Source organism: Orycteropus afer, unplaced genomic scaffold, assembly GCF_000298275.1.
Source record: "Orycteropus afer afer isolate SDZICR_OR568_19922 unplaced genomic scaffold, OryAfe1.0 scaffold00255, whole genome shotgun sequence".
Lineage (NCBI taxonomy): Eukaryota > Metazoa > Chordata > Mammalia > Tubulidentata > Orycteropodidae > Orycteropus > Orycteropus afer.
Genome location: NW_006921842.1, coordinates 3463139 through 3474066, shown reverse-complemented (window position 1 = coordinate 3474066; position 10928 = coordinate 3463139). Strand labels below are relative to the sequence as shown.

Sequence of the window (10928 nt, the reverse complement as noted above, 5' to 3'; positions counted from 1 at the left end):
TGTGCAATTGCATACATCAGGAATAAATTGCTGTATCAGGTCATGTGCAGATTTGACACAGGTACATTCAGCAGCACCCCACACAATCTGCTGGGTGATGTTTCCTTGTGTGAGAGTGTGTACAGTTACTTCATTGACCACCCAAAACTCCTCTGGCAGGGCAATCTGTAGCTGCTGCAGAGAAATTCAAGTAGGGCCCATGGAATAATTGCTGGCTTTCACTGAAGGCATATGAAGGAATGCTTAGAAATCAAATGCCAAGGCTTGGGGTGGTAAGACCAAACAAATGTGCTTTGATTGCCTAAGAAATGGATCTGTTTTTATACTCAAATAAAAAAAGGAGGTGGGGTGGGGGTGGAGGACAAAAAGGAAAAGGAAAGAAAAGCACCAAGAGAAGAGTGCCTCCGAAGAGGCGTTGCCCTTGGTTCCTCTCTGATGGCTAACAAAAGCCCCCTGCAAATGAGACTTCTGGCATGAGGGATCTTTACACAAAAATAAACTCTTTTTCTGCTTCTTCTCCAGAGTCACTAGACTTGTTGCCTTGATGGCCATCTTTGCTGGAGGACCGTTGCTTCTGTTCTTGATACTTATGGGACTGCTGGCCCCAGCTTCTCCTTGAAACTGAAATAGAAAGAGAAGGGAGTCACAGGATTTATTAAGAAGATGAGGTCAGTGGCCTGGCCAATAATGGGGAGAGATGCAGGGGCCTTGAAAAGTGAGGGAGTTCGGGATGAGCATTCTCAGAAACAACTTATTAGGAACATTTAGTGACGCAAGACAGAAACTAGAAACAGGCCAACAAAAACAGAAGCACATTTAAGGAAAGACAAAAACAAAAAAAGAAAGGCTTTTCCATAGGCTGTCTATGGAAAGTGAACCTCTCATAGATGTGGTCAACACCTTTAGGGGGAGAACCCAGAAGGGGTAGACACCGGGGGGAGCAGAGGAGATAGATGGCCAGGAAGGAGAAGCACTCTGAAGCTTTTCTGCACCAGATGACCTCCTCAATCACAGCCTACCCCTTGCTCAGCAGACACAACAGGACACACACAGCCTGCAGGAGGCACTGGCTAAAGGCATGTTCTGTTTGTTGCCTTCTGCAGATGACTTAGGGTTGGTCATCCTTGCTTCTGGGACAGGATACCAGGAAAGACCCCAGAAATCTCTGTCAGAATGGTCTGTGTTTCCTAAAACCTCAGCTCCACTCTTTAGGACATTTTAAAGTCTTGTGGGAATGAGTTAAATATTGCCGGTGGTACATTGTGTCCTTTTGGAGCCAACCTCCATGGAGGTAAAAGAATGACCATTACTATTGCCTATTCTGACTACAGAAACACATGAAGGCTTTGCTGAGACTTTTCAAAGCAATGTTGGGAAGATGATTACTATAAACGAGCCTTTGTTACCTATCAGGTACTCTCAGTATTATTATTGCCACTCCTCACAACTACCTTATAAGGTATGTTTTGCAAAACTTAGAACCAGGATTTAAATTTAGATTTGTCCTCCAAAGCCCATGTGCTTTCCAACTAGATCACGGATTCACTGCCACTCTACCTTGGGAAAAGGTTCAAATGCCGTACTCTAGCACAGCAATTAAGGGTAATTAAATATTACTCACTATGTCTATTGTATAGACATCACTTAAGCTAAAAATATCAAGCCCCCACAGTTTATGTGGCTTGAAAGAAGAGTGCAGCAGTGTCATAGCTCAGAAGCTCACATGTTTCAACCAGGAACACAGTGCTTCAGTCCTGGAAAACCTACACGATTCACTTGGTGCTTGCAATCATTTTGATTTTAGGATTCTGCTAAAATGGAAAATGTATCTTGCTAGCAGCTAGCTATTTAAATGTTTAACTCACTAAAGAGTGTTTCAAGGAAGAGAAAGCTCATTAAACCTAATTGTCAAATGGCAAACATAATAAAGCACTTCCCTTGGCAATTTGGTTGTCAGGGTCAGATCCTGACTGGTAGACAATAAAAATTTAAATTCTTAGTTAATGACATTAAATTGAAATTACCTCAAATTTTGAAAAGAATAAACTATTAAAATCTCCTCATCGTAAAGCCAATTTTCCAGAATTTTGGCTTCTTTCTACCCAACAGTTTTAAGCAAATTGTCTCACAGGGGGTGGGGGTGGGGGGAATGCAACAAATAAATATTATAATCAATTTTTATTTTTTTTAAATTCCTTTTACATTACATTTAAAAAATGAAATGAATTTGATTAGTCTTTTGACAATTACTAATAACCCAGGCATTGGGAAAAAAGATAAGTAAGTTTTCTATAAATATTTTGCCCTTTATTGCAAAATCAAGTTGATAGTAATAGACAAAGAATCCTTTAAGTTCTTATTTCTATTTATTCTAATAATATGCTCATCTTACAGACACTTTGCAGTAAATCTACCTCAAAATATACCCTAAGGCACATGATGGCTAACCAGAAGGCTGGCAGTTCAAACCCACCAGCCATTCCTAGGAAGGAAGGTTGGGCGATCTACTTCCATAGTGATACTGCCTCAGCAACCCAAGGAGGGGTCGCTGAGTCAGATCCAACTTGATGCCATGAGTTTGGTTTTGAGTTTGAATGGTACCTGCTAGAATTTTTTTTCCATTCAATTTTAAAGCAAAATAAGTTGTTTTCTATATCAAGTGACTCAAAAATAAGTTTTCAACACTACAGGCTCTAGGGATGAAATAAATACATTGCTCATTTGTCTTTTGGAACAAATATATTTGCTCTAGTTCTTAAGTTTTAAGAAAATAAAACTTTTCATCTTTCTCAATATTTTAGCTTCCTGGAAATGCCAGGTCTAATTCAAGTTATGTGATATGATGTCAGAGTATTCTCTAAAAATGAGGAAATTTCATGCAACCAAAATGTTTATATCATAGATAAAAACTGAGATAACCCTAAGGGCCAGGGTATTTCCAGCAGTTCTGATTAAAATTCAGAGAAATCCAAAATAGAGTCATCCTGCATAAAGTAGACTGTCTTTCATTCTCCATTCAACTACTGATTCTCTGGGGTTACAGACACTGACTGTACTGCTGGGTCGTCCAGGGCTGGATGGGGGATGGGGAAGATAATGCAAACTTCATCAAGTTAAAAAACTGATTTCTGGGTTGGTAACATAGACCTAGTACCAGTTATGAAATCCAAAATACGCAATTTGTCCAATGACATGTTCTTTGCAGAGGGCAGTCAAAACATCTCATTATGGCTGGTGATACTATTTCAGAATTCATTCCATTCCAATTGTGAATGTGAATATGTTAACAATACTAGTACCAGGCTGACATTTTCCTTAGCATTGTGGATAGGCACCATTCTCAGATAGGAAAACTAAGGCATACAGAGATCAAGGAACTAAAGTCGCAACTAATTGCAGTTGAGTTTGGGAGCCAAAACACCTAGGTTTCCCACCCTTTTGCCTTATTAGTGCAGACGACTAGTGTAAACAAGTTTGTAGGGAGAATGTTCTTTGTCAAGCTTCTTCTCCTGTCCTTATGTAGCATAATTTGATTGCATGCAATTAGGATGCTAATTACAGTTATATTGAGGTTGGCTTGAAGCTTCCATTAATGGATGGTCTAAAGAGGATTATGTTTGAAAGCTAAAACTCCAGAATTTATTCTAAAATACTTATGAAATTCAGATTTTTTTTTTTTTTTTTTTTTGCTAATTCAGATGAATGTCCTCCTAAGGCAGCTTGATTTAAATGCTTAACTTTATATGGGGCAATAAATAAATAAATAAATAAAAATATTCTTAAGTATTTATATGTATAGTTCAAGTGTTAGAGCATCTCTATATATGTCTCCATCGATGTATTTATTACCACTCCATGTACCATTGAAATTAATTTATAAAAGATGTTCAAGTAAGTGAGTAGGTCATTCACTTAACACAATTGCTCTATGAATATTCACAATCCATCTATAGAAGCATTAATTGGTGCAGAGAAGCTCAAGCATGAGATCTGTCATTCTTGAAGATGATTGGACTCTCTACATGCACATATGTATGCTAATTTTAATGCTTCTGAAAAATGCATATAAATTCAGAATTAGAGATTCGTATGAAAATTTGGCATCTTCTCCATTCGAAGTTCCACTGACATCCATATTTCCCAGGAGGAAAACATTACGATGACCTTAAAATATATGCAGTAATTGGCCCTGATTTTTTATACTTCTCTTGCAAGAGCTAAAAATACCAACCAACTGTTAAATTTCTCTTGAAGAATTCATGTAAGGGAAGTGGAATCATGATCTGGTGGAAAAAGAAAGCACTGGCTTGCAGACTATAGATCACAGTCAAGTATGTATTGGTTAGATTGTGGAAGAGGCAAATTACATATAAAAGGAATCTCAGAATCAGATGGCCTGGAAAAATAAGACCCATGACAATACATACAGAGTAAAATCAAATGTGTCCAAAGTCTCTTCAAGAAAATAGGTTATACACTAAAAATAATGAAAACATCACAGCTTATAATATAGAGAGGAAATGATAGAGAATTCAAAAGATGCAGTCACAAAAATTTTTAGTAAAAGAAAGTAGTAAGCATTTTACCTGTCAAATCAATATTAAAATAGCCACACAATTAAAACATGAAATCCATGGTAAAAATATGCAGCATGATTGAACAATAGTTTCTGTTGCACGGATACACAATTTACAAAAACAAGAAAGCTGTTTTAGGGTAAACAAAGCTGCTCTTTAAAGACTTAAAGGAAAACACACATATGATTTAATAAAAATTCTTCTACTAAATGCTATCTGTTAGACAGAACTATTCAGAAAGCAGGCTGCTATGCAGTTCTCAAAGGTGAAAACAATTAAGTGGTAGGAATCGGCACTAACAAAAGAAACTGAAATTACGTGTAAAAGTAATTTAATTGAAGCTCCTATAAAATTACTTTTTGTGCCTGTCGGGATATCAAAAAATCAAGGTGGGACAGCAAATACAAGATGGTCCTATTTCATTCCATCAAAATTTGACATGGCCCATCACAATGAGATTTTAAAGCCAAAGAGGTCATAGAGTCACGGGAAAAAAAAAAAAAAAAAAATGAGACAGAGACTTTATCCCCTTGCCTTTCTATGCTTGCTCATCCATTATACTCAAAATGTCTCACTGAATCGTCATATGGGCTCTAAACCCATATGCTGTATAGAGCATGTGTTTTTAATAGCCTCTTAAAGAAGAAACATTATATCAGGGATACTTTGGTTAATAATCGAATTATGTAAGTCAACTGATACAGTAGTTCAAATGTAAATTACCAGAATCTATAAACATCTAAGTAATCAGAGATGTCCTTAACAACAGGCAATATATAGTTTCCAATTTCATATATTGCCAAAAATAACTCTACTTCTTCAGAAAAAATATCATAGAGAGAGAATAGCTGTTATACCTATTTATCTATAAACAAATCTACCACACAGGAAATCCTTTCAAAATAAAGGGCCTAATAAGTTTTGTTTGTGTTCTCTAGGGCGGGTGCTACTTGACCCAAACAATGTTTTATTCCTGCATGACCCACAGACTTTATGCTGTGGGTCATCTTTTAATCCACCCTGTCATCTAGTCAGTATGTGCCAGGACACCAGGCAAGGTGGAGCACGTATGGCCTATGACACCAAATGTTGCTAGTGGGAAGCTGGTAGAATCTTTTTGGTTGTTGTTGATTTTGACTTTGTTTTTAACTGTGTGTCAAAGAATGTTCTTAAAAACTGTAGGTCCCACATGACATAACTCACTGGGCAGTTAAGTTGAAGGTGGGCCATAAGAACTTTCTTATTAGTAACAGAGTCAGAGTTTGGAAATGGTTTATCTTTTTGCAACTGGCCAATGCACCTCATGAGCAGCCACCACTGTCTGGGAGGCTTGCGCACTGTTAGGATGCTGAACAAGTTTCAGCAGAGGTTCCAGATTAAGATGGACCAGGAAGAAAGGCCTGACAATCTACTTTTGAAAATCAGTCAGTGAAAACCCTATGGATCACCATGGTCCAACTTGCAACAGATCACGGGGATAGTAAAAGACCGGGCAGCATTCTGTTCCATGATGCATGGAGTTGTCATCAGTCAGGGGCCAAATCAATGGCAACTAACAACAACAACAACATCCCTACAATAAGGTCTTTCCCATTAGTTATATTCTGAGACACTTTCTTAAAAGGCAGTGAAGGGTGTGAAGTTATAGCTAGAATGCTGGATCATGCATGCACATAATCCCCAGGAGCCTAAATACACTAATGTTGTCAGTTGCCATTGAGTTGATTCTGACACATGGCAATACCATGTATGTCAGAGTAGAACTGTGCTCCACGGGGTTTTCAATGGCTGTGACTTTTCAGAAGCAGATTGCCAGACCTGTCTTCTTAGGTACCACTGGGTAGGTTTGAACCGCCCACCTTTTAGCTAGTAGTCGAGTGCTTAACCATTTGTGCCACTCAGGGACTCCAACACTAACACTAACCCCTCATAAAAACGTTTTACAGTAATACAATAGTCTCATTCCAAGGGCAAAAGTCCTTTAACGAAATCTTACATATCAAAATATTTAATATTCTTAGTTACAGAAAAGAGTTGGCAACACTTGTTCTAAAACCTCCCCTTGGAAGTTACAGCTGATTTGAAATATCTTCTTTTGTCTCTTCGGACTACTCTTACCTGAACAGAACATTATTGAATTTACTACAGTGTTAAAGGGAAGACAGAAGGCATAAAGTAACTGCTGCAAAATAGAATAACTTGTTCTTAAAGGTTGAGAAGTTAATTGCTACTTTTTCTTTCTCACTAAAGGGACATAAAATATCCACTGAAAGATAAATACATGCCATAACCTCTGCAATAGTGTAAGATGTTAGACCAGTATCGCCTAAGGGTATAATCTGTGCTACTCTTAAGAATTTCTTATTTAATTATCGTTGAAACTTAATAGAAGAGTAAAGATACAAAGGAAGAGAATATGACCTCAAATATGAAAAGAACCTGCACAATCACACAAAATTGAAAGGACAAGTTACTCCACTCCAAAGTAACTTGGTCCTCCTCAAAAGAATTTCTAATTTTAGAATTTTAAGTTTTCTTATCAATGTATTTTTTCCCCAAATGGAAGGACCATCCTGTTGTCATACAGGAAAAAAAAAAAAAATCTGTTTTATGGATAATCACTAGCCCAGTCCCAGGTTGGAAGTTACTCAATTAAAGTTCAATTTTGTTAGTGCCACTTCGTAAGCTTTGGATCAGTGAAGGATGACAATCGAAGGCTCTAACCATTTGTTGGCTGTGACTTCCTGTGCCCAATTGCATTCACTTCCTCTTCTGCAATGGTGGAGTACAGTTTTGAAGATCTTTTCCCTCTACCGGAAGGCTTGTCATTGTCATGATCTGAATCTCTTTTGTAATAATCTCCTTTTTGCACTACTGAGGAAAAGGGATTCAATTTACCCTTTATATTAGCAAAGACATAAATGTGTCGACATTAATACAAAAATAGTAATATTAAATGTTAAATATAATCTTACCCACCCCATTTAGGATTCAAGGGACCTGTAGTGTTGGTCCTGGGCAGATCTGCCATTATCTACAGAATTCAACAGCCAACATTATGGAAATGTCGTGCAAAATGAGGTGAGCTTTGAGTCTGCCCCAAAAAGATTCTAACCAAAAAGCCCAATGTTACCATTTTGATTCCACGATGGATTAATGAAAATCACATTCACGATGGAATAGTCCAGAAGAATCACAGTGATTTACCTGTTTCAGAAATTAGTTGGGCACGCTAGTCCAATGGGAGGCACAGAACAAGGAAATGGAGTAACCAGCATGAATAATGTACAAAAAAATAGGAGAGAGCACATGAAGAACACTTTATAAAGAAGAAGACAGGGCTCACAAGTGCTTGTCATTCCTGAGCCACTTTAGTGGGCAAGCTGATAAACCAACTGAAGACAAAAATCTTACTACCTTGGACATGTACAACCTGTTCTCAGATCTCGTGTATATTCTCAAACTTCAGTACATAGTGATGTCATCAGAATGCTCTCTGTGATTAGCTAATTCTGGACCCCAGAGGGAACGTGAATATTCTTCATAGTTCCACAGCCTCTACCATCCAATTGGAAAGAGGGGGCCATGAACTATTCTTAATATTTATTGTTACAGGGAGGGAGGGAAGGAATTAAATGTCTATCACTGAAGCAACTCATTTTATTTCTTATATTCCCAAGGTAAGAAAACACAACTTTTTCATAGCAGCTAAAGGTACACTAGTAGCAATCTGTATTTTACCCAACTAGCTGCTAACTCTTAGAAGGGCCATGACATACATTCTTACTCGTGATGCTTATAGGTTACTCTTGGCCTTATTTTGATCATCTCTAGGCATCTAGAATAAAATGTTAAACAATTACTTTTTGCTTAAACTTCTGACTATGAAAAAATTCCTTCAGTATTTTATTTGTTTTATACAAAATAGAACTTCCCACTTACCACGACTACCCCTTCCCTGCCTCCCTATCTCTCCTCATTGGATTCTTTCAGACATCTTCAAAGCTTCCTTTTAAATAAAGATGGAAAATACGCCTTTGCGGAAAGGAGGGAAATGGAAAGTAGGAGTGTGTGTGGGGGGAGGGCTGTGTGATGAGATCACGGTTGCCAAGGACAATTCCTGGGTCAGATCAGGAACCACCAGAGGCTCTTTCTCCTACACCAAGACTTCCAAAGGCTGTGACTGAACCCTGAAGTTATTTACTGCATATGAAAGGACTGTAGGTGTCAGCCATCAGTAATGACTTTAGTTTCTCTGTTTGACAGAAATGGTTTACTAGCTTTGGTCAAAATCTAGCTTTTATTCATAAGCTACAAATAGGGAAGCTTGTACCCACCAAAGAAATCTGCAGAATGGACAGGAGAAAGCAGTCAGTGTTATTAGCTTATCAGACTCCCAAGTTACAAAGACACACTTTCTTTCTAGTAACTTTAACCCAAGAATGCTATTTTTTTTTTAAAAGGACAAAGTAGAAAGATGTCAGGGCCAGCAAGATCAAAGAATTCTAAAAGTATCAAATAAATCTAAAATAAAACCAAGCAACTCCCAACCACAATGAGAACTGTCTGGAAATGGGGATAACTTGCATGGCTCTCAAGTTTCTTTACAGGAGGAGCTTAGAGGCAGCTTGTACATAACATTTCACTTAGAACAGAACCCAAAAGTCAACTGTGAATTTAAAAGAACAGGTACAGTGGGGGAAGGAAATGGCTAGAGTGCTGAAGGCACCGCAACCACCCCTCACTTCCACTAATGCCCACTCTTGATCTGATTCTAGAACAAAGCATTTAAGTCATGGGATACTCTTTCTCTGCTCCTATGTCAGTAAACCGGAAGGACTGAACTGGTGTTCTGAGACCCTAAGAGTGTCTATGCTGGTGATGCACATCTGAAAATGATGATCTCAGATGAACGCTTGATCTCAAGACCAAGGGAGCACAAGGAGATACATGTTCTTTTAGGCTGGGGGCCGCTGCTCCTGAACCACACAATAAGGATGCCTTACCACATTAGAGGAAGCTTTCCTGGGAAATACTGGGACCTAGGAACCTATAGGCAGCATCAAACAAGTCACAAAATAATTTTTAAGGAACTCCTAACGTGTTGGGAGCCTATTCCAAGGGCATCTAGTAATTACTCTTACAAAGAAGTTAGACTTTTAGGCTGGATATCTACTTACGCTTTCTGCTCTCTGTATATGGTGCGTCACTAAGATTCAATGTCATCAGTAATGTCAAACTGAGTTTCTAAACGAAGAAACCACTCTGGTTCCACAAATTTAATCACAGGGATACTGACTTAACCAAACTCTGAGATATACATTAATTCCAGAATTAATTCCTTTTTCTTAAAATGACCATCCTTGAGGCAAGAACCAGCCCAGAAAACAAATTACTTACCTTCCTGGGAAAATGTCCGAGGGCTGGGCTGAGGGCTGCTCTGGCCATCTCGCTCCTTGTCTGAAGGAACTTTTTTCAAGACAGGTGGAAGAAGAGCAACTTTAGGGGAACTAGGACCCGATGGAGAGTCTGGCATGTCCTCTGTAGAGACACAAGCATATGAATCAAATTGTTCTACAAACTAGATTCCAAGAACATTAAATACAATGACTTGAAAAAAAAAAAAAGTATCACAGAATTTTTCTGGCCAAAATTAGTTATATAACTCTGTTCTGTCAAATAACATGCACAAATAATAGAGAGAAATATAATTCATACTTAAAAAAGATTAAGATCTGCACAGATTTGAGTCTACCTGGCAGGTACAGAATCTCAGTAAGCTGATATTTGAAAATCAGATCTGTAAATGAACCAAGCATTCCTTCTGCCTCGAACAAGAAGGCTGTTTGGTTTTCTTAAAATATGTACTATTTACAACCTACTACCTTTACTAGCTGTCAAACCCAGTGAAATGGTCAAACATATGTGTATGTGTGCATCTATGTGTTTACATACACACACTTATACACCAAGATTATTAAGAATAACTTTGAATCATGGGCCTTTAGAACCTGAAAGAGCTTGCTGATCACTGTACAAATGAAGTGATTCAATGACTTGCTGAAGTAAGAAGATGGCACAATAGCTAGGACAGGAACTCTAATCTCTTCTAAAGCTAGTGCTGTTTCATTCTATTGGAAAGGACTAACTAATGTGTGCTCCTTTCAAGAAAAAAATCCATTATCTCTGCTCTCTTCCCAAAAGATAATTCTCCATTTGGTGAGTGTGTGTGGGTGTATGTGGTGTCATGTGTGTGGTGTGCAGAAGACAACTTCCACCCAGGTTCTCTTCAGCCCTATACTTCTAATTCAAATCTCTTTCTTACTCTAACACATAAGCAGGGATGTGACA

General features: G+C 38.1%; 1 protein-coding gene across 1 annotated transcript in view; it reads right to left on the bottom strand.

The window, feature by feature from the left end:
* Positions 1 to 484: 484 nt before the first annotated feature.
* CARMIL1 (capping protein regulator and myosin 1 linker 1) overlaps positions 485 to 10928 on the bottom strand; it is a 295366-nt gene continuing 284922 nt past the window's right edge. Inside the window, exons 32-34 of the mRNA XM_042782185.1 lie at positions 9978 to 10118; positions 7302 to 7451; positions 485 to 621 (exon numbers count right to left, since the gene is read on the bottom strand). Coding sequence (XP_042638119.1) covers positions 485 to 621; positions 7302 to 7451; positions 9978 to 10118 — 428 coding nt within the window. The remainder of the gene's footprint in view (positions 622 to 7301; positions 7452 to 9977; positions 10119 to 10928) is intronic.